Below are 25830 nucleotides of genomic sequence, written 5' to 3'. Positions count from 1 at the left end.
TGAGACCTACTAACGGGTTCTAGCATTAAAGTAATCATCTAAAACGAGATTTTCGCACACCACAGACTTAAAATCAGTAATGAGCAAATTGAGAAAAATGAGGCAGAAATATTTGCGAGCAAATGTGGCATTAAACATAATTATTAGGATTCACTAACATCTGCACTCTCCATCAAAACGTTTTACTATTAAAGAAACATCCGTTCACGGTAAGAACGAAAATATTTAATTTGTATACGTAAAAATAAATGTAGAGCTAAGTTGTTTATGTTTGTGTGTTTTTTTTCCTTTAGTAGGGCCAGCATGCTCGTCTTTTCAACCGTGGGGGCGTTATAATGTGACGGTCAATCCCACTATTCGTTGGTAAAAGAGTAGCCCAAGAATTGGCGGTGGGTGGTGATGACTAGCTGCCTTCCCTCTAGTCTTACACTGCTAAATTAGGGACGGTTAGCACAGATAGCCCTCGAGTAGCTTTGTGCGAATTTCAAAAAACAAACTTCTTTTAGCAAAGCCACGTCGGGCTATCTGCTGAGCTCACCGAAGGAATTCGAACCTGTGATTTTAGCGTTGTAAATCCGTAGACTTACCTCTGTACTAGTGGGGAGCAGAGCTTAGCTAGCAAAAAAAAGAAAGAGAATCGAACGGCGGTGGTATTAACAGTTTGAAACTACTATAGAGAAACTTTAAATAGATTGAAAGTGTAGTGATCAGTAGGATATCTTTACAGTTACAAAATTTTAACCAAATCTTTGAATTCCTAAGGTTGATTTGTCAGAGAGTATCTTGTTTACTTTTAGCTTCGTTAACTACCAAGCTCTGTAAGAGAAAAATCAGGAATTCCATAGCTCTAACCAATGAATACAAATAAATATCACAAACATATAGTAAGATTGATAAAATATTGGTTATCGAATTTTTAATAAACTAATTTCAAATGCTTTACAAACGATAATTAATGACAGAATTAATTTTCTTTTTTCTTCCTATGAACATTCCGCTTGGTTGTTTACAAATAAGTAACACATAATATGAAATTTTTATTGTGAAATAATTAAGTTAAAAGTGATACTATTGTCATCATAATCTTACGTATACATGGGCAATATAAATAATTTTGTAGTCAATACACGTGTAGAAACGGGCATATTTACATAATGTCTGAATAAAACAACATATGAATCAAGATTTACATGTATTTATACTAAAGTTATACAAAGATGTTTAGAAGTACTTTTTCGAGATTTGCGACTGAAATATATAAATCCCTTTCAAGTATCAGCCCCCAAATATATTCCCCCCATCATGTTTTCGTTGTACACGCTCCCAAGTCACAAAAGCAAAGTTTGAAGACAATAGGCCTTTACCATTTACTTTAGGCATAAGCAATTAGGAAATAACATTTTGTCCCCAAGAACAAGAAACAGTAAAAATTTTGTTACATAGTGTAATCTTACATATACACAGGCAATTATTTTTATAATCAATACACATGGTGAAATATCAAACGAAAAGGTTATGGCTGAAAGAAATTTAAAAGCAAGATGGACGATTCAGATTTAGATGTTATTTCTGTTAAATTACTATCGTTTAATAAATAAAAATATGGTCTACAAAAAAAACTTTGAATTTACCTCTGACATCATGTTTGTAATCACCTTCACGATTTTTGCATGTGTAAATTCCCGCGTCTTCAAATTGCACGTCGGTTAGCACTAATTTGCCACCGTATTTTATTTGCGTTCTCTCATTATTAATAACTAGTTCATTGCGATTTGAGTACCAAATAACTATTTCTTTTCTCCCTCTTTTATAAGCTTGGTTTGAACATATTAATGTAAGAGTAGAACCACGTTCAGTTTCGTAGACGAATTTAAAACCTGAAACAAGCAGGAAACTACCGAAAATATAAAATAATTGAGTGTAATTAGCCATTGAAATCTCTCTGCACTGTACGCTTTGTAAGTCACTTTCTGTATTGTTTCTAAGTGAAATATCAGTGTTACTATGCTTACAAAGTATTCTTGTTTGAATGACGTCATGAACTCAAGTAATATCGTTTGGTGGAAAAATTTTACTAACAATTATGATTGCTGATTGCAAAGTTTATTGTTTTCTGTTATTGGTTGAACTGAGATATTATAATCATGTTTATGTTATGCAGTACCAACTCAAGTAATTTAGATTTAACAAACAATAACAACACTTTCCTGAGATTTCAACTTGAAATTTAGTTAAAGCAAATAAAATTTATACGAAGTCTTGCTTTGCAATTTCTTTTGACAATACAAGTCTTGTCGGTATTTATGATTTCAACCACAATAAGACTGCTAACAGATGTCTCATGATACATATAAATTATAATTGAGTAGTTATAAATGTATAAACATTGTAACCATATTTAAATTTTAAAAAATCAGTTAAAGAATATTCACATATATAACTTATGTGACAAATACTGCATTCCATGGTGCTATATAGGGATTAATAACTACAATTAGCTATATCAAATATTCTGTTATTAAAACTAATAAGATTTCAATAGTTTGTTTTTTGAATTTCGCACAAAGCTAGTGCGATATTTGTGCTAGTCGTCTCTAATTTAGCAGTGTAAGACTAGAGGGAAGGCAGCTTGTCGTCACCACCCACCGCCAACCCTTGGGCTACTCTTTTACCAACAAATAGTGGATTGACCGTCACATTATAACGCCCCCACGGCTGGGAGGGCGAGCATGTCTGGTGCGACTGGGATTCAAACCAGCGACCCTCGGGTTACAAGTCGAACGCCTTAACACACTTGGCCATGCCGGGCCAAGATTTCAATAGATCTTTCGTCCTAAAAACGGTAATATGTTCATTACCCTGTTCATGGTTGCCAGGCAAAATACTATCATAGTTTTGTTGTGCTGTAACAATAAAGTTAATACCCTGGATCAAATAGGCCTAAGATTTATAATAACTATTATGTAAATTGCAAATGCTACTTTCCCCTCAGTCCCAGCATGACCAGGTGGTTAAAATACTTGACTCATCATACGAAAGTCGCGGGTTCAAATCCCCGTTATAATGTGACGGTCGATCCTACTATTCATTGGTGAAAGAGTAACCCAAAAGTTGGCGGTAAGTGGTGATGAATAGCTACCAGCCCTTTAGTTTTACATTGCTAAATTAGGGACGAATATCACAGATAGTTCTCGTGTAGCTTTACGCGAGATTCAAAAACAAACAAACCTATCTCTTTGTTGACGTTAAAATATACTTACTTCTAGATTTTTAAGTTGTTCATTTCTCAGTTAAACTGAAGAATAGCATGCAAAATTAACGTGTAAATCAATTACAAGGTAGTACATGAATGAAATTCTTTGCTAAATGTAATTTTTGTTACTGTGACACTTCGATTTTTGAAACGTAGATTTATATTTCTATAAATGTTCAATTTCATAAATATCTTGTGACATATTTCTCTTCGTCTTTGAAGTGTGTTCTTGGATATTAATGGAGGTCCACAGTGCAGCTTAACAGTATGGGATTCACTATAGTGGGACTTCACGTATAAGTCTTTGGGCCCTTTTTATTATGGTTGACATTTTAATAAATATTTCTGAAAAGATGTCTACAAATTTGTGTCATTCGCTTATTCTAGATCTTTCTGGAAGCCTATACAATGCGCATGCACATTTATATGCTGTACAGTATAAATCTGAGCATCACTTGCTGTCAGCGACAGTTCAGTTTTTTTCATGTTAAGGGGGGGGGTATATACTTTTTACAGAGATCCTTTTATTATGCGTGAGAAAAAGAATGTGTGATGATACCGAGCCAAAGAAAACACTCTGGTATGCATAATATTCGTATTGCAGGCGAAAGTTCAAGTGTAGACAAAGATGCTGCTGAAAAATTTCCTAATGAATTTATAGAAATTATTAAAAAGTACGGTACAAAGATAACCAAATATTAATGTTGATGAAACGGGTTTATTTTGGGAAAAATATGCCTTCTAGAACTTTCCTATCAGAAAATGAAAAAAACTCAGCCACGTTACAAGCGCTAAAAGATCGTTTGACACTTGTTAGGAAGAAATGGATCTGGCGACTTTAAATTAAAATCTATGCTTGTGTATCGTGCAGAGACCTCCCGAACATTTATCAGCTGTGCAAAGAAGACTCTCCCAGTTGGTTGGCGAACAAATAAAAAAATGGGTCACGAAACCTTTGTTTCAAGACTGGTTAAAAGTTATTTTGTCCTGCAGTTGAACATTACTGCAAAAGAAAACAACCTGGACTTTAAAGCCATCCAACGGGACTTTGTGACTTTAATGAAAATGTCAAAATTCATCTTCTTCCACCCAATACATCTCTACTGCAATTAATGAATCACAGTGTCATTGTGACGTTTAAAGCTTATTATTTGAAGCGAACTTTTTCTCAAGCAATAAAGACTACAACTACAGAAGCTGCACTATCTTCGACTAAATTCTGGAAAAATTACATCATCAGAAGTGCAATCGAGAGTATCAACGATTCGAGAGTAACATGAGAGCAATATGGAAGCACGTTCTGCCTAATTGTGCAAGCGATTCCTGCGGCTTTAAGTCCTAAATTAGGGATGTTTCTGAAGACGTCGTCAAAATTGGACACAGTCTTGGATTTGAGTCTTTGGAAGTGGCTAATATTCGAGAGTGTACTTACACACATTCTCAAGCTCTCGATAATGATACGGTCCTTAATTTATACCAAGATCGGGCACATCAGGAAGAAAAAAAGTCCAGAGTGTAACGAAGGTGCCAGTGAAGAGCGGGAAAAATAATTTCCCTTACATAAACTTCACAAAATGTTTATAGCAATGGAAACTGCTTCAGACTTAATTATGAATCATGATCCAGACATAGAGCACTGCATTAATGCCAGACGAGCGTTAAGTGCTTTTTATGTAAAGATAGTTGACATGGTTTTATAAAGTTAAAAGCAAATCATTGTTGCAATCTGTGATCGTACATGTTGATATTGATTCAATAGCTGGATAATATTTGTCATCTACAGTGCTAGTTTTGTGTCTTTAAAACATCTAATAATTCTCAAATAACTATGTAATTTGGTTGAATAATATATGATTATATTTAGCAAGTGTAGTGTGTTTTCAAGTTTCTGTAAATGTCACATTTGGTTATCTAGATTAGCTGTTCAATATTAAGAAAATGAGTGGGGAAGAGCCTGATGTGGAAACAGGCCAAAGAATTTTAGCAGGTAAGTACCGAATAAGAATATAAATACTTCAGGACAAATATTGAAAAAGAAACATGTTTTTCATGTTGTAATGGTATAAGTTTTTCTTGTCGTTTTATGTATGTATTTAATAATTTTGATTTAATGTCATCATTTAAACTGTTTCTAAAGAAAAATGTGCTTTTGCCTGTTCCACAAAATGTTTTGTATGTGTATAAAATATGCTTAATGTTCTTAATTTATTCTTTGAATTATTTAGCAGAGGCATTTAAAATAATAAATGTGAAACAAGATCTCTCATTTCATTTATCACTTGTTGAAATATTATACCAGTTTTAGGGAATTTCACCCTCAATTTGCCCCTGTCGAGGCTAAATCATGAGTGGTGAAATTCTCTGAAACTGGTATAACTCAAGTGACGAATGGTAAATCAAATCTTTGAAGAGACACTGTAGTTAAATGACATTTATAATTGTTTTGAGACTGAATGTTTTTTAAAATATCTAAAAAGATTTACAGCTAATAGGAGATTGTATTCAACAAACAGTTAATTTAGAGCCAATTTTATGATTGATTGGTCACTAATTATAGTTTGTCATTATCTCATTGAAAACGTCACCTGGCAGATATAAAAGACTGGTTAGTGTAGGTAGTGTTTGTTTATTTATTTTAAGGATTAACATTTGAAAAGTAAGAAAAATTTGGACATAAGAAAACCAGATTTTCCGTACAATTTACTTTTTAATTTCAACAGTGAACAACATTAAAAATTACCATTTCTGTGTATTCTTTCATTGTTTTAATTATTATTATTTCTGTCAGATTCAGAGTCTGAGTCGAGCACTTATGAAAGTGCTAAAGATATCAGATCAATATCAAGTGAAATTGATATTCAGATTGAGGAATCCACAGAGGTATTATTACATTGTTCAATAGTTAAAAAGAGTTTATGATTCTGTTTATTATTTATTACATGATGCATGTTTATTAGCACTTCTCCTGTTTTATCATTACAAAATAGTTACGTTGCTAACTTTTTTTTACTTAAAAACATCAACAGATATTCAAATTTCTTGTATTTTAAAGTTCTAATGGTGTATGTAAAAAAATCAAATCTTACAAACAGTTTTTAATGTACAACTGTCATGTGAATTAAGTAGTTCAATAATTGAGGTATTGAATGGTGGAATAAATGTGTCTTATATACACCTTAAGTTGGCTTGATTCTTTCCAGCATTTTATATACAAAGTTACTAGTGTAATTTTGATATGATTATATTTTGTATATTTATTAATAATATAAATATTTACTGTGCCCCTTTGTGTATATAACATGTCTTGTTTTTTATCAAGGGAATTAATATGACAGGTTTAATGTACATGATATAATTTTTTTATACCAATCACTGAAATTAAATGCTTTTTTTTCAAAATCATTAACTATTCTGTAATATTTAAAGAAAATTTTCTTTCAGAATTATTTTCTTGAGGGGAAGAATTGTATTTGGTGAATTCTGTGGAGCAGAACATTCATGTGCTAAAGACACACTATGTCTATAAACATTGTCTAGTTTTATATCTAAAGATCTTTTGTACAAGTATGTTTAAAATGGCCCTGTTTTAAGGGCCCCTTACTTTTTATTACAAAAGTTATCATTTAGAAATAAAACCCTTAAATTTGGAAATAATTTTCTCTTGGGTGAGGTTACTTTAGGGGAAGTTTCCCCATGTTCTGTGGTAAGAATACTTATTCATTTATGCAACTTGTGAGCTTTACATGTACAGAAATTACAAGCTGCCACTAGGATATTTCAGTAAATGTGTTCATATACTCTTTAGAAGCCTATTAATATTTTTTTATAAATACAGATTCACTTTTGATAGATGAAAAAAAGATCAAGTGTATATGTATATATTGAACTATTTTTGTTATGAACAAGAAACAGAACATTTAGACAAACCAATAATACAATTCCAAAATTTTGTAATTCTAACTAGGTTTTTATTTCATCTAAACAAAACATTTAGACAAACCAATAATGATTTTTGTTTAGATGAAATAAAAACCTAGTTAGAATTACAAAATTTTGGAATTGTATTAACTAGGAACCTTCTTTGTTTGACGATGGATACCGTCGTGTTAGTTTACAAGCCATCATCAGAGAAAGACAGCGGTCCTCATGAAAACATTAGACAACTTTTTGAGGCAAATCTGGAAGATGAAGGGTTGGAACTGGAACATGTTCATCAAGTAAATGTTGTTTTTTCATTATATATCTGTTATTTCATGATGAATTGTTAATAGATGGTTTAGGTGTTTGTTTTACATAAGAAAATAATGTATGAAACATAAAATTGTAAGAAATTAAAATTTAACTAAACTAACATTTTGTGTTTGGTTACAAGATTTCATGTAGTTAAAGTGATAAATGCAAGTCTTCAAAGTTTTGCTTATTTGCAAAGCTGTTGTTTTGCTGTATCTTTCATTATTGTGTTTTTAATGTGTCTTTCTTCAGACTTGTTTTTATTTATATTACAAAAATATTCCTGTTCTGTAGCTGTTAACTCTGAATAGTTTATTATATATTTAACAAACAACTTGTACTAAGGAAATATATTAGGGAAAGGTATTTATTTCAAGCATTAAGTAATATGAAATGTTTAAAGCTAGTGGTATAATTATTAGTATAACATTTATTTTTATTAATTACTTGAGGTAAAAGATAGCTTTGTGCATAGATCAACAAATTATGTAACTAACTTGATACACTGGTCTATCTAATGGTATACTGTATCACAGAAATAATTACAATAATTATATGAAGAGTTGGGTAACCTGTTTTATTAATAATTTTACTTATAATCCTAGTAATATTTTATGAGGTTTATTAGGCTTAGAAGTTGTATATACTCTGTTTGATGTGGAAATGAATTTTTACCCCAAAATGGGTTTTAACTTAATAATATTTGACAAAAGTATATTAAGGAAATTGCATATCGCTCATTCTTGCTTTTGTTCCCCTGGTGAGATAGTGATAGGTTTAGTGATAACACTAAAATCCAGGGTTGGATTCCCTATGGTGGACACAGCAGATAGCTCAATGTGGCTTTGCTCTAAAACAAACAAACATTATACTCATAACAAAAAATGATGTAGAAACCACACTAGAAACATCTTTTACTGTGTGAACCATAATATTCCTATTTTATTTAATCAATTGCTTTATGTATTAAAATATAGAACCAGAACTGACTTTGAATAATAAAGTAATTACATGATGTGATTAGTGCATTTAACTTTTCTCCCCCCACGGTGTGGATTTCTGTACATGGTGAGGGGACCTCCCAGTGAAGGTTCTGTTTTTTCTGGTTACCTTCTCTGGGATCTAAACATCCACACACGTGGTGACCCATGAAGGAGAGGAGAGGATCCTGGTGATTGAGGGGTCCAACCCTAACACATCACTTTGGCCTTGAATTCCTGTAGATGGGCAGCCTTTGGGTGGCCCCCTTGGGTCAATCGGCTGGTCCACTTGGGTTAGAGTCAACCAAATACCAGTGTTGGAAGTTCTCAATGGGTGTTTTGGACATTGTGTCTGATGCTGGTGTTTGGGTATAGTGCTCACGAAACCATGGCATTGCTGCAGTGTCCTTGCTTGACATTGTAGTGCGTTCCCTCGTAGGGCTCCATGGTAGGTGGGGTCAGTGGGAACCGAAATTTTCTTGTTTTTCCTATGGATCCTCTTACTGAAAATTTAAGTAAAATAGTAAAAAAACAGTCAATAGGTAAATGACCACGTCTTGAAGACTCTGAGCAGCAATCTTCAACATCTGTAACACCTGTACCTCATTTTCTTATATTACATTCTCTTTCAGAAACACTTTAGGGCAAATGTCCCCCTTTTTTATTCAGGATGGATTAGAGGGACTCGCTGGCTCTCCAAAGTCAGTAAAGAAGCTTCGATCTGGAGACATATTGGTTGAAACATCCACATCCCAACACAGTGAACTCCTCTTGAATTCAAAGGCAATTGGGGATGTACCCATTGAGGTTACCCCTCATGCTACCTTGAATTCATTACGAGGAGTTATTGTTGAGAAGGATTTGAAGAACGTCCTTGAGTCAGAGATTCTCGTTGGTTTATCCACTTGCAAAGATGGAGTTACACTGCTGACAAATATCCTCGTTTTGACACTTACATCACTATGTGCACCTGTCACCATCAAGGCAGGTTATCTAAATTACAAAGTACGGCTGTACATTCCAAACCCTTTCTGATGTTTTCAATGTCAGAGGTTCGGCCACTCAAAGACGTCATGTCCTGGTTCCCTCACATGTGCATGTTGTGGTGGCAAGGACCACGATCCCTATGAGTGTGACTCAGACCCACATTGTGTCAACTGCAATGGTTCTCACCCTTCCTACTTTTGTTCTTGTCCAAAATGGTTGGAGGAAAAGAGATGCAGCGTTTGAAAACGACTCGTAACATTAGTTATCCTGAGGCTTGGAAATTGCTGTCCGCCACTTCATCTCCGAGATATGCTGCTGCACTTCATTCCACAACTACAGTGGGAGTGCAGACAGATCTCTCTGTGCCTCCAAGAGAATTGTTTTCAAAACAAATGAAAAGCATCAGACCTTGATGCTCTCGTTGAACAGTTGCCGTCTCCCTTTCTAATCCTGGGGTACTTTAATGGACATCATCCTCTCTGGGGGAAGTGCTGTTATTGATTGGAGGGGTCGCTCTGTAGAGTGTATGCTGTCTGATCACAATCTTTCTCTTTTCACTACTGGTTCTTCCACTTATTTTCATGCGCCTAGTCAGTTCTTTACTGCAACTGATCTCTGAATTTGCTCCCCTTTACTATTCTCCCAAATCCACTAGACAGTGATCATTTTCCTATACTTTTGAGAGAAACTGGCCGTGGTCGATGTCACCTGACCCGCGTGCCCCGGTGGAAGCTAGATCAGACAGACTGGTCCACTTTCACTGCTCTCGCAGAACTTGATCCTGCCATCATAAGTCAGCCAATAATAGACGACTGTGTGGCAGTGGTAACTGACTGTATTATACAAGCAGGTGCTCAGTGTATTCCAAAAAACATTAACACATTTTCCACGATATTCTCATCCGTGGTGGAATCCTGTCTGTCACATGGCACGAAAGGCTCAAACACGGACCCGGGATACTTTCCTTAGATATCCCACATTTTTAAACCGCATCGCTTTTCAACAGGCCCATGCACATGCTAGGTGGATAAGACGTCAAAGACAGAAGGAATCTTGGATTAAGTTCACAAATAGCATATCTTCTACCACCAGTTCCAAGGTCATATGGAATAGGATTTGAAAGGTCAGTGGGCACTACAATTCTGTCCTCTTCTCAATCTTACTCTCTGATGGCCAAGAGGTAGCTGATGTCCTGAGCATCGCCAATACTCTAGGTGAAAGCTTTTGCCGAGTATCTAGCACTTCTGCTTGTTCCTCCAACTTCATGGCCATCAAGACTCTTTCCTTCCGAACTGACTGTCTCTTCGACTATAATCGTCCCTTTACACTGGTGGAACTGAAAATACCCCTTTATCAGTCTGGCAGTACACCTGTTGAACCTGATAATGTACACTATGACATTCTGCGCTATCTCTCTCCTGCTTCTCTTGATAGAGTGGTGTTATGTTTGTGTAACACTCAAATCACTGTAAGAAACATTTTACTTTCTTGCCATCGTTACGATTCTCAATGAAGGCACTATTTTAAACATGTTTTTTCCCAGGGATAATCTGTAACATTGGACAGTGTTATTGGTGATGGTAACACTGTCCACCTTGATAAAGTTTTTAGTTTTTTAATGGCCATTAATCTTTTATAATCTCATTTAAGTGTTGGATATTTATTCATTACACCTTTTTAATTGTGGCTCCCTTTAAGAGTCTCAATCTCTAGTTCAATTTTAAATTGAAAAATGGCCATAACATTAAATAACTCGACACCAGGACTGGAAAGGCCAACTTCAGGTGACTAACGCTGCTGTTTGAACTACCCATTAGTCATCCTGGTGACTTGTTTTTACAATTTTGCTGCATGTCTTTTAACACTTTTATTACTTTACCTTTTGGTACTGGCCATAATGACAAATAACCAGGACTGAAAAGACCAACTTCAGGTGACTGGTGGTGGTTCTTGTACTTACCTGTTAGTCTTCCTGACAGGCAATGATTATTACCATTATGCTAGAGAAAGTCCTTTACAACTTCTTATACTCTGCCTTCTATCTTAACATTGTAGACTAGGTGTCAACATTGGTTTTATGCTTTTTCTGTTTTTCAATGATATTTTGTTTAATCTTCATTTCCTTTTATGTATTTTACTACATTTAATTTATTTTTACCTTTTTACTGGATGTTTGATGCAGATAGCGTAGCTGCTTTGTGCCAAAAAACACTAAATCAACCAACCAACTTTTCTCCTTTTGAGACCTTTTATGGGCTGTTTCAAAATGAGTTAAAAATAAATGAAATGCAGCAGGTGGTAAATTGGTTAATCCTTATGCTGAGGATAGGTCATAAGGCTTATGTTACATTTTCAGTTATATTTAAAGTGTAACTATCTCACTTTAATATCATTGTACATGAATAAACGTGACATCAAAACATGTTTAATAATTAAAATATTAATATTACATAAGTTTTAAATTCTTAATTTTATAAGGAAATACTTTAAAAAATCCTCAAACTCCCATAGTGTGAAATTGTGTAATTTACCCTCTAGTTTTTGTCTCTTCTCTTATTTATTTTTTCTCCTAAAAGTAGATGTGGTAGAAATTATTTGTTGTAACATAGTTATTGCTCAAGCAAAGCCTTCTATACAATTAGTTTACAGAGTAATAAATGAGAAAATCAGACCCACTTACCAGTAGTTCTTTCTGATGTCATAAACTATATTTATTTATATGCAATAAAAAGTCAAAGATTTAATCTAACAAATTATATATTACATCGTTTTTTTCTTCAAAGAATTGTTTATTTTCTCTCCAGTTCAAACATTATTTCTGTGTGAAATTTTTTGATGCCTTTAGCTGAAGTTTTATCTCGTAGGTGGAAAGCCAGAGAAATTGTGATAGTTGTAGGACATTGTTTGTTTTCCATGTTTTATTATGTTGTGTATGTAAGTGCATTAATTAAACAAATCAAAAATTTTTAATCTGTTTGTACCTCTAATACAAAACACTAGGCTTAAATTTTGTTGAAAACAAAAAAATTGAAGATCTAGTGAAGTACCGTAATTTCTTGTTTTTCATATCAATTTTTTATTTATTAAAATGAAAGTAAATAAAATGTAAAAAAGTAGAAACTTGTTAAATTGAAGAACGTTTAATTAGGTAAGATACCAATAGTACTACAAATGCTTCACAAGGTGTGCTTGTGAGCAGTTCATGAGTTACATTATTTGATCATGTAATATATGATACACTTTGTCATGGGATTTTCAACTTTGTGGTGGGATTATTAGTTAGACACAGTTCAAAGAGCAATAAAACAAAAATATTTTAGTAGAAATTATATTATTACAATATTTAAGCTACTTGTGATAAAATCATAGTTTCCTGTTACAATTTGCAGTCATTATGGAAAGAACATAATGATAATTTTGATTTGTTTCATTTAATTTTATCATGGTGGTTATGAGGAGTGTCAAACTGAAAAAAATGCATGGAGAATTAGGATAGAGAAAATAGAAGATAGAATATGAAGTTTTATTGAGAAAAACTTGATATTTATTCAAGAAGTTTTGGAGATTACACAAATGAAATTTGATAAATTTCAGATGAAGGAAATTATTTTTTATCCTCATAACCACCATGTTAAAAAAAAAGGAAACAAATCAAAATTACCATATGTTCTTTCCATAATGTAAGAACCACTTTACACTTAGAGCAGTCAATATTTTGATTTCTTTCTGGTGTTTGTATGCAAAAATCTGGTAATGTTTACTGAAAGCTTGTGAAATTTCAAAGATACACAAAAACATTAAGTCACAGTATGAAAAGTAAAGGTCAGTTTGGGGTCACAAACAAAGTTGATTTGACTGAGCTTGTTGTAAGAGTGCTAAAGTATGAAAAAAGTTATTTATATTACTGAAAAACATATTTTTTGATTATTATCTTAAAATTTTCAAACTTTTTTGAATTGTGTGAAATATGTTTTAAATCATATATTTATTTATATTTTTACTCACAATACCATTTGTATTGAGAGTAGATAATAAGAAAACCTCTGTAAGGTTACATCTTATTTTTTATGTTTCAATAGAGCACAGTTGGTGTAAACTTTGTCAAAATTCATGCCCCATGGGAAGTTTTAACCCGATATGCTGAAATAATAAAGATGAAAATGCTGATGAAAGAGGTAAGATGATTTAATGATAGCTTGTTATACAGTTTACAATGAGTATTTGCTCATTGATTTGTAAGCTTTTTATGAGACTGACGAAAATATGATGGAAGTTTTACCAGTGTTTAGAATTATGTTGAAAACTTGTACTGTATTAATTATAACCAAATATTTATGTAATTATTCTTTTTCAACTTTGTATATTCTACTTCAAATTGTCTTCAACTATATGCAAGTTTGAACAAAAAAATATTAAATAAATTAATTAATTTACACAAGTTAAGTATATTCATGATGTGAATAAAAAAGTAACTTCATTAATGGCTTGTTATAGTTTGTACCTCCCAAACAAAACACTGCATCACTGATATTATTAATCACAGCTGAAGTTATTATACTATTACTGTATTTAGTTGTAATACATTTATTGTTTTGTATATTCATGGATTTCCCTTTTTTTGTCTGTTGGAATGTGTTAAGTTTGTTTCCTTTGCATGACCATAAAACACAGTATGATGTTCTTTCTTAAACAATGTTCAGCAGCTGTGTTATTAATCCACCACTGGAAGTAGTTCTTTAATTTGATTTTGTTATTACACTGAAAGGCTGCTAAGGGTGTTAAGAAGAGAACAGTTTCGATTTTCTCATTTTTGGATTTAGTAAAGTAAAATGCAAATAAATTCTGAGCATTTACAGTCATTTCTGAAGATGTAATTTTAAAGTAACATATCAAGGGAGCTGAAATCACTTATGTCTTAAATGTTGCATTTTACAGAAAAGAAATATTACATATTAGGATAGGTTTTTTTTTGTCTACCATCATGTCCATCCTAGTTGATAAATCCTTGTGTTGAAAAAATGTTTGTGTTGGCACAGAAATGTTACACACAAAAGATGGATTTAAAATCCTGTTTTTACATACTTTTAATTTGGAATCTATAATAAACTAATTAAGAAAAATTTACAGTTTAATGTGACATGAAAAATTTCTTCATGAAATTCCACATAGTGGTTATATTCCCAGTCTTTGCTGCTCCTGAGATATCTTAATGTTAAATGTATGTGTAATGAAGAGGTCAATGGAACAGTACTAACTTATGAATTGTAAAAGATATATCACAGCTATTATAGTTTGCTAATTTTTTTTCATATACATTACAGGATCAATTACTTTTATGAAATATTAATGATTTTTATTTGTTCCACAATTTTTTTGCACACAGTTGTCAGCTATAAAACTTAACTACTGATTGTATAACAACTATAGCAGTGACAGTTTGAAATAATTTTCAAAATGTTTGGCAAAATTTGTGCATTTTTTGTTTTGATTAAAATTATAATTATAACATTCTTGTATTATTTTGAAAATAATCATGTTGTTATAGTATTCCTTTGATATTTTGTGTGCATCAATACTGAAATAATACACATCAGAAAGGACATAAAATGCTCAGATACATGAATTCTGATGAATCATAAGTTAGAAAAAGTGTTCTTTCTTGCTCTCTTTACATTTTAGAAATTAATCTAACTTTTGGAAGCAAAATTTAAAGGTCAGTGCCTATAAATGTCTTCCTGAGAACAAGAATGTATAAAAAAAATATATTTATATTAATATATTTGAGAAGTGTTTCAAATAATTGAAATGTTGTCAGTTCTTTCTTTAGAGTTATGACAACACTTTATACAATCTTTATAATAATGAATCAACTATTACTTGCCACCTAAGTGATGTAAAACACTATAAAGCTGTGGTTTAAGATATGGATAGATTTGAGATTTAAACTCTTAATGTAGCATCTATGCTAAGTTTGTTTGTATATAATTTATTTTTGACAAGTAGAAAGCTTTTATTAATAACAGATGAATCTGTGGACATTGGCTTTTAAAACTTAGTTTATGGTGATTATTGGTTCTGAAGTAAAGGATATAATGGGTATGTTATTGAATGGAATTCCTTTAATTCCAGCATTACTTCATTTTTTGCATGTAATTAGACATTGATTTTGTGGTATGGCTGAATGCCATATCCTTGTTTATTATCTTTAGAGGGGTACATTTTCCTAAGCCAAATTTTTAAGTTTGCTCTGCACTTGTTTGAGATGTGGTTTTGAAGCTTATTACTGTTTTTGAATATATTCTTGGAAATTCTTTCATGGCTCTTTAAATTGTTTTCAATTGTTTTGCTCTTCTCAATATTCTGTATAAACATCTTTCCTCACAGAGGACTGTGATGTATTTCTTGAGTGTATTCAGTAAATCCTTTCACAGCTGTATTGCACTGTCAAATTATTTAAACTGTGTTGTCGTTATAAACATTCCGTATTAATATTCTTCTTCATAAAGGGGTTTGACAAACATTCTGGAGTCTGTTCTGTAAGTATATTCATGACATTTAATATTGTCAAAGGACCATAGATTTGCCATAAACCGAATGTACACAAGTTAATCATTTTAATGCACAGTGCTGTAACTCAAATTTATCACATCATACTAGAGCATTAACATGCGGACCTTTCTTTTAAAGTGTGATTAACCATCTGTATTAGTGATAACTCTCATTCTTTTCATTCTCTAAATTGTAGCAGACACCTATTTATATCATCTTTTACAAAGTGGAACCTGATACTTAATATTCACTTGAAAAATAAATTACAAAGGAGATAACTCATTATATTTGCACTTAAGCATTATTTTTTTGTACTGCAATGACTTTCATTCATTCTGAAGCAACTAGTGCTACATACCACTTATATTCTTTAAATATGTTTACAAATGCAGGTGTACTGTGGTGAATAAAGGAAAATTCAATCATATAAACTGTAGTCCCCTACTACAAGGAGTTTAGTTTTCTACTTTGTCCTTTTCTGGGGTTACTGATGAGGGGAGCTGATTTCGAATAAACTGCTCTAATTTGGTAAAAAGTAATGTTTCAAATGATAAGCTTGACTTCATGTTTTTTTCTTGCTGAAACATATGGTATATATATATGATAATGAGAAAAAGAGTCAACATTATTCTAAAGACCACTGTCACTCCTTGTACCATCCCTAATTGCTATGTAGCATAATACATTCAACTGGTGGGAACTTATTCAGTGTTACATCATCACTGTTTACAAGGAAGGGATGATAAGAGGATGTCAACAGTACAATGTGGAGTTGGTGTGATAAAAATTCTATTGTTGTGATACAATATTTTAACAGAAGGCTACATCAAAGTCAAGACCATTATGTAATTAATTTGAATGTCTGATATAGGGTAGCTGTCCACATAGAACAGATGAAAATCAACTGAGTAATAAATATTTCTAATTAAATATACGGTTTTACATTTTTGCTTGTAATCTCTTTGTTGTTGTCAGTTGAGTATTGTTGTTTGTTAGTGATATTCTTGGCTGTAATCCCAGTAATACCTCATGATAATAATTAGCTTAGGTGATTTAGGTTAGGCTTAATTCCATGTAATAAGCTAGCAATGTAAATTAATTTTTATAATTAAAATGTAATGATAAAGCTTGTACTAATAAAAATAGATTTATAAAACAAACTCACCAGTACTGGTACCACAAAAAATCCATAAAACAATTCTCCACTTTGTGCATTGAAGATTCAATAAATTAGAAAAATAACTAAAATTTATGCAACAACTATTTCTTTATTGCAGAGCATAGTTTCAAATAAAAATACTCTGATAACAAGAACTTTACTTCACTGTGGCTGCACATGTGTGTTTGATTATATCTTTACTGATGTAATGTGTAAGTACAGGAAGTAATGAATAAAGTCAAACTATAAGAAGTAGCTGGAAAGCTAACATCATTATTATTATTATGACTAAGGACAAGATGTAGTACTAATGGTAAATGCATTTACTATAACAAAATTACTGTTAGTACTGTAATAATACACCATGTAAAGAACATGCTTTAATTATATATAGTAAGATATTAAAGAGAAGTAAAGCTAATCGTGGCTGCAATATAACAGTGATTCATTATTATCTTAAAATTAATTTTAGAGAAATTATATTGTTGATTGTTATGTATTATAATTTATCTCAGATCAGTCTCCAATTTTTTATGTAACGTTCATAATGTATTACAATTTGAAACACCTGGAAATTTTAATTTAAATGTTAATTAAATATTTATATGTATTAAATTTATGACATTTGTCAACAAGATTAATACACACAAAAGATATTTAATGTCCTTGTAGATATACTAATGCCATAACTTAATTCACTGAAGTTAAACAGGTTGTGATATTCAGTATCTATAAAAATTCCTGATCAAATTCTATCGTTTTCTGATTAATAAGCATTAATCACAATTATAGCTTCTGTGGCTTGTAGTACACTTGTAGTGATAAAAAAAATTGTTCTGCTTTTTGGTGCATTGATTTATATGGCTTAAGGAGATAATCTTGAATGTTAAACCATTTTAAAAAATGTGTAAGCATTTTTGTAAAACAAATATTGTTGATTCTTACTCTTAAGAATCTTCCAGAAAGTTAGAAAACAGCTGGGACTTGCACAATACACATCCAACAATATACACTACAAGCATCAAATTGAAAGAAATGTAGGCATCAGAACAAATGCATAACAGTAAATCTGTTGCATGATGTGTGAAAGATTTGAAAAAAGTTTTATTATTTTGTAAAACTGTTACTCGTGTTATTGGTGGCAAAAAAATTATTGATTTATAACAATGTTGAAAAAATATGGTGTTCACCTCGTGATAGGGAAACATCATTTGTGAAACATTAGAGTGAGCATATGAGCTCCGTCTGTGAAATCTTGTAATGTTCTTTAACATAACTGTTATTTGTTAATATAGATTAATATGTTTTGATTTTTTTTCTTTTCCCAAAGTGAATTCGGGTAAATATGTTTAATAGTGTTTAGAACTCTGATTATTACCTTCACAAACACAATTAATATGCAAAGATTTATTATAGTCTTTCTTACTTAAATTTATCGTGTAAGATATTGAAGTTTGAAGAAATATAAATCTGAAACTTGTGAAAATAATTCCTACAGCTATTTCCTGTATTTCTTGGGAAACATGTTGGACAAATTGTACATGTTAAGTAAAAATACATAGCTTGTAAGAATTTGTCTGTTTTAAAACTGTGATAACTTTAATGGAAAATATTATCATAGAAAGATCTAACATTGAGTGTTAATTCCTGTAGTTTGTAAAATATATTGAAATTATTTATGAATGATATTTTAAAATTTTAATTAAAATAAAATGGTGTAATTATTACTATTATCAAATGTTTTATTTGGTTTGATTTTTGAATTTTGCACAAAGCTGCATGAGGGCTATCTGTACTAACTGTCCCTAGTTTAGTAGTGTAAGACTAGAGGAAAAGCAGCTAGTCATCACCACCGACTGCCAACTCTTGGACTACTCTTTCATGAACAGATAATGGGATTGATTATCACATTATAATGCCCCCACCACTGAAATAGTGAGCATGTTTGGTATGATGGGGATTTGAACCCACGACCCTCAGATTATGAGTCGAGTGCCTTAACAATCTGGCCATGCTGGACCGAGTGGGAGTATCAACATCATCATGGCTAGGAGGGTGGTGTACACTGATTGAAGAATGCTGTCAATGCTGTTTGTCTAGCATGCTCACATTTTTTTCTCTATAAAGTTCTTTAGGGCACTTTCAACATCGTGTTCAATTATTAAGGCTTCAATCACAATTTTGGTCATTTTTAGTCTGGATTTTCACAGTTTGATAAAATAGTAAAAATGAATTTGACAGCTTTTTCTCCCAGCCGTGGGGGTGTATAATGTGACGTCAATCCCACTTTTCGTTGGTAAAAGAGTAGCCCAAGAGTTGGCGGTGGGTGGTGATGACTAGCTGCCTTCCCTCTAGTCTTACACTGCTAAATTAGGGACAGCTAGCACAGATAGCCCTCGAGTAGCTTTGTGCGAAATTCCAAAAAACAAACAAACAAACAAACAATTGTCTCTTAAAATAAAAATGAGAATTTGTTCCGAAAATGTACCTGCACCTACCATCTAAATGCGCATGCGTACAAACCAACGTGAGTATACTTTATTATTTTATTCAGCTCTGTGCTGTTGTTTTAAATTAAGCACAAAGCTACAAAATGGGCCATTTGTGCTCTGCCCACCACAGGTATCGAAACCCGATTTTTAGCGTTGTAAGTCCGCAGACATACCGCTGAGCCACTGGGGGTCAGCTATGAGCTAAAAACCTTTACTGTTGCTCTACATTGATTGATTTAGTGTTTTATGGCACAAAGCAGGTAGGCTATTTGTTGCTTTACAACCTAATGTTAGATATTTTAAAAAAACTTTTATTTGTATATTTCTTGCTATTTTTATGTACAGTAAAATTTAACAATAACTAAACTAAAGTGAAAATGTACCCAAGTTAGTGTTAATTTATTTCTGTATCTAATATAGTCGTACTTAGTAAAGGCCTGATTTGTGTTAAGCCTAAGATCAGTGGACTTGCAGACTACGGTGTCTCCAATTAGAATTATTTTCGGTTATACATGTACTAGAAATCATCCGTTTTAAGAAGTATTATTGCAGTGAAGACACCAATTTGACTGTAAATGTTTAGAGGATGTTTGATGTTATGTATATTTATGTTTTACAGTTATTAGTTGGCATACATTTGATGTACCAAAATGTTGTTATATTTGAAATTTATTACTTTTCTAATTAATTTTATTTCATATTCTTAAAAGTATATTAGTTTATATTAATAAATGATTTTTAAAGTGTGAAGGCATCGGGTTATCCTGAAGATGATTGAAGAAGGTCGAAACGTTCTGTGCTATGTTAGTAAAAGTTTTAATACCCACACCAGCCGATCTTAGATACATTATTAGAAATACGCGATGCGATTCACTCAAACAAGGTCGTTATATTACAACAAGCGGTGAATCATAGTAGTAAGTAACATTTACACCCCAATATACTTTAAGGAGTTTATGTTACATAACGTGAACCGTTAATTTAAGTAACTGGTTAACATACTTTAATAAATACTGAGCTGGTTGCTAAGTTTATGTAGACCGATAAAGTCTCTTGTAACTCAATATACCTTAAGAACCTAAACACAGACTCCTGTTTCTTGTTAAATAAATTGGCCGTTTTCAATTAGGCCTACTTTGTTCATTTTTAAATTCGCCTGCAAAATATATTCCTTTATCATGAGATTACTGAACTCATCACATAGCTTAAAGTGTATCTAAAGGTAATATAATGATAATGGATAATTATTACCCAAACCAGAATAACTTTTTTAGTATTGATCAAAATTATGAAAATATAAGACGTTTGTGGCCCTGTCTTCTATAAAAACTAAAACTATCTTGATTTAACATGTGTATGTGTGTGTGTAAATGCATACATATTAGTTTGTTTATAACACAAGAACAAGCTGAAACAAAAGCAAATTAAACAAAAAACGCTATATCAACTGAAAAGATCCAATGGTACAAGCTACAATGTGGGATTATAAAATGTACCCTGGGTTTTGGAGGTGACTCCGAAATAGGACCCACATTGCGGTGGGGATACACCGTCTACTAGCCTTAACCTCTATTCGGTAGTCTCGCATAAGAAATAAATAGTAGCAATAGATATAGAATAAGAAATAAAATTTAGGAGAGCAAGATGTGGGTGCTCAACTCCCCACATATATCAATCACCCTTTGCTGCATGCAAACAGTTTTGGGAAGGTTACTACTGTCCAAGTAAAGAATTAATTGAAATAAAAAGTAGAATGAGGTTGTAGCACACTGGGGGGGAGTAGGTAAGATGAAAACCTTCTTATTGTTAGCTTTCCAGCCCTCAATATGGTAGAAGGACATAATCAAATACACTATTTCTCAGTCTGTAAATGAAATCCTCTTACTTCTTCGAACACGTGATGATAATTAGGCACGCTTCAGTTCTCGTAATTGTTTATTTTATAAGTTTTTAAAAACTTGTAAAACGTGGAAGTAATTTAAATGAAAATTTTTCATGAATAGAGTACTTGTTGTAATAAGTTTATCATCAAGTTCTTTCTCATGAATAGAGTTACTGTTGTAATAAGTTTATCATCAAGTTCTTTCCTTCCACGAAGGTTTTATTCCCTTTCCCTTCTCTCATTGTCAACACTTTTCTCTATAATTAAATACATCAGCATTATCTCTGTGTTGAGTGGTCCACGAATGTTCTTATCTTTTGGTTACTGATTCTTTTATTAATCTTTATAAAATTGAAAGCAAAATTCTCATGCAGAAGAACACACTAGGGAGGTGTTACACACAATGCCCTTAACAACATGAGATTTCACAGCACTTAAAGTAGTTACCAAGAGGTATCATTTCACAATAACATCAATTTTTACAAATTGAATATATGTTTCTTACATATATTTTTGTAATCTGTGTTGATTGACTAAAGATAACAAATTTGTAAAACATCTTTGACTTGTCTATACCATTCTTTAGACCCTTTTTCTTGGTTGTATTAAATTGTGTTGTTAATATTTTTTTTTTATCATGACTGCCATAGCCCAAAGCTTCTAGTCACTTTTGGAGTTCTGTTGTAGATAGCAGTAGGAATTCTTTATCTAGTATCTGGCCAACAGCAAACAGTTCCACATTTGCTCAACCATTATTGAATTTGGATAATGCTAATTTGAATACCACTGAAAGAGATCAGGAAGTATTTGAAGAGTCTGGGTTTGTTGAGGTAAAATCATTGTATGTTAGCTCAAGAGATTTTATGACTTTGGTAAAACGTAATCACTGAACTTTCTTAACAACTTAAATATTTTTTATCCAAAAATTCCCTAAATTTCAACCATAATTCTTCATATATGTATGAATGGGGAAGACCTACGTTTACTACTTCACTTTATATTTGCCTAGTTATATGTGATAATAGTTCATATGTCCATTCTTCAGTTATTTACTGTGTTCTATCAGAATCCAAACTCATTTATGTAAAAAAAAAAGTATTATTGGATTAATTGACTTGATATTAAGTTTTCAGAATTTTCAAACCAAAAAATGAGAAAGGTGTTTGTAAGTGAAATGTAATAATTTTAGTTTTAGTTAAACTGTATCTATTGAAGAGGATACGAAATCACGTTCTGATGCATTATATAACTGTATTATGAAAAGTTAAATGCCTGGTTGCATTATATTTTTCTTAGATTAAAAAATGTATTTTGTCAATAACTTAATAACACTTTTTTTCTTTTGTCATGATGTTAAAAGAATATTATGGAATGGGAAAGATCATGCATTATTCTAATTATAAAAATCTGTTAGCATGTTCCTGGTAATGCACACCTATCTTACAACATGATAAAAGTCTTAATGTCATTTCAGAAAATTTTATTTATTTCCAGGTTCCAATGCCCCCATCAATTACTTCAACTCTATCAACTGATAGCTTCAACCTGTTTCAAACCTTTGACATTTGGAACCCTCCATTGATTGCATCTGATATCTCTTCTCCATCTTCATTAGACGTTTGGTCCAATTTTAGTGTTTTTTCTTAATGCCAGTATTCTGAAGGTGCATTTTACAGACATTTTCATAAACAACCAAAACAATAACTTGCATAGCACCATTTTTATTATTAAATAATTTTTCATTTTGAATCATTAGAGAACAAGATAAAATTATGCAACAGTTTTGGTTTCTTCATAATTACCTGTTTTAAATTAAACATCTGGTAGCCCATGTATTTTCTAACTTGATAACAATCTAGTTACTAAGTCACTTGCTAATTGTCAGGTTTATCTTCAGCACCATAGAACAGAAGTTGCTTTAAGTACTTAAGCTAAATGTTTATGTGTGATATTTATGCTAAAAATATTTTTTTTATTAAAAACAAAACAAAAAAGAAACATGAAAGTGGTGTGTATGTGTGTCATGCATGTTTCTTTGTTTTGTTTTTTTACAAGTTTTTTTATCACCTAATTGTTCATGTCAATTATGGCAGGTATAGAATAAATTAAGTTTCCCTTATCAATGTTAAAAATTATTGGATTTTACACAATATAACCAATGAATGGAAAGACTTGAAGTAAGACATCTGTAATTTTACGTAGGAATCATTTGTGGAATTCATTGAGTCAATACAGTTTTTCAAGCTTAATTTTGCTCAGATTTCTTAAAGATAAATGAAATATAAACTTCTCAAAATGTAATTTTTTTACTTTTTTTCTATTGCTTGATCACAAGTTCAAGATTTCAGAACTTTTTTCTTTTTATAAAATATTTGTTGCACTTTCCAGTTGTAATCCAGAGGTCATGAGTGCTTATTCCAACAGTCTCTCAACTCTGTACTCTTAATTAATTTTCCATGACTCATGACTGTTTTCTTATTTCCTTTTTGGATTTTGTCTGACAGATTGGATATCCCCAATGCTTTTTGGTGCTATTACCACAGGCAATCTCTATCAAGACATTTGGATTACATCTAGAAGGTGCTACAAGTTTTGTTTTTAAATTAAAAACAAGTTTTGAAATTTTCTTGTTTATTATTGTTTTATAGTCTTGATTTTGATTGCCTTTGATAATTAATGTACTTGATATAATATTGATAGTTTTGAAGCTATTCCCTTGCCTCCCCCCAGTGGCACAGTGGTATATCTGGGGACTCACAGTGCTAAATACTGGATTTTGATACCCATGGTGGGCAAAGCACAGCTAGCCTACTGTGTAACTTTGAGTTTAGTTCTAAACAAACAAACAAAAAGCTATTCCTTCTATAAATCACTTCTTCCCAAACATGCTAATTAAATAACTAAGATTATGTAATGCCTTGTGAACTTAAAAAATACAAATATGTTATAAGATTAATAATGTCATAAATTTTTTCTATATTAAAAGTAAAATTCTGCAATTTAGTCAAGTCTTTCACAAAAAAACAAGCATCTGAGAAAAATATTAAATGATTATTTAAGGTTGTTTTTTCTTTTCTGGCTGAGGCATTTTCCTTTAAATGTTAATAGATGGATAAAAACTTCTGTTTTATAATAAAGTAACATTTTTACTAATGTTAATGTGTTAAGTCATGAATCAGAGTAAAACAAGTTTATAATGATAAGTACTCACCGATGGATTTCGTGTTTCAAAAACTTTCATACATGTTGAAGTAATGATGTGTAGAAAAAATGTCATGTATCAAGGTGGTTGTTGTACTGAAGAACTGAGAGATATATTTGTTAATTTTGCTCTACATAAACGAGGCTTCACTTTGTAGGAAAAAAAGAGAGAGATTATATACAGTAATTGAAGTGTTTCAGTTTGAGAAGTGTATTGGGAAATATAAGAATTAAAGTAAAGAATGTGACATTATAACCTCCATACAGATAATCTAATAATATCTATATATGCACTTGTACTAAATACTATAAACAATAAATGCGAATTTTTCCTGTACTTTGAAAGAAAGTTCACAGAAAGTGGCCCATTGTTATAAACTGATTTGTTTTAAGCATGGAAAAAAACGTACATATGATTTTTGAAAAATTTAAGTTAATCATCAGTATTTTTTGTTAATATTTATGAAAATAAAAGTACTGTGTTTAATATAATATATAATTTCAACTTGCAGAAAAATGCTTTTACCAATACATACTATTTTAATAATTATCTACTACAAAGTAAACAAAAGCTTTGAGTTAGGTTTTTAAAGTTTCAGTTTGGTAATGCATGCAGTCAGATTAGAGTATCTGAGCTATAAGTATATGTTGTTAAATTAAATACCAGGTTTTATTTTTTGTATTCTTATTTAATAATCTGATTTTTGTAGCATGTAATTTTTAGTAGCATTCTAAAAGAAAACATTGCATTGCTTTATAACATAATAAGTTGCATTGTTTTCTTGTATTAAAGGTCATAAGCAGGGCGTAGATTTTTTACACCCGATGGGGGAGATGATTTTTGCAACCACTTCTGTTGACTGTTCAATTTGCAAATTTGTAATCTCTGATTACGTGAACCTGAAAGCTGTAAACATGCAGTCACAGAGTAATCTTGTTGCCATGATACTTCAAGGTTTCCATGTAGGTTTGTATAAGTGAGGTGTTGTGAACAGTTTTCAAAATGTCAGTAGAATAAAGACAAATGTGTCACAAATTAACTGCCACATGAATTTATTCCTGCACACTGCACAGTATAAAAGAGGGCCATTATACTT

General features: G+C 31.7%; 1 protein-coding gene across 3 annotated transcripts; it reads left to right on the top strand.

The window, feature by feature from the left end:
* The first annotated feature begins 4328 nt into the window (after nt 1-4328).
* Nucleotides 4329-24559, top strand: LOC143230785 (uncharacterized). 3 transcript variants are annotated; one of them, XM_076464925.1, is made up of 6 exons: nt 4329-4777; nt 5169-5240; nt 6042-6133; nt 13530-13625; nt 22183-22362; nt 23027-24559. In XM_076464925.1, exons 2-6 carry the CDS (start codon nt 5192-5194, stop codon nt 23177-23179), a joined length of 570 nt encoding a protein of 189 aa, XP_076321040.1. In that variant the 5' UTR covers nt 4329-4777; nt 5169-5191; the 3' UTR covers nt 23180-24559. The 3 variants fall into 3 exon arrangements, with proteins under 3 accessions (XP_076321040.1, XP_076321037.1, XP_076321038.1); XM_076464922.1 differs by adding an exon at nt 7326-7470 and having other exon boundaries at nt 4330-5240; XM_076464923.1 differs by having other exon boundaries at nt 4334-5240.
* The last annotated feature ends 1271 nt before the right edge of the window (nt 24560-25830 follow it).

The sequence above is a fragment of the Tachypleus tridentatus genome, chromosome 10 (assembly GCF_004210375.1).
Source record: "Tachypleus tridentatus isolate NWPU-2018 chromosome 10, ASM421037v1, whole genome shotgun sequence".
Classification (NCBI taxonomy): Eukaryota; Metazoa; Arthropoda; class Merostomata; order Xiphosura; family Limulidae; genus Tachypleus; species Tachypleus tridentatus.
This window is presented reverse-complemented; position numbering and strand designations above follow the sequence as displayed.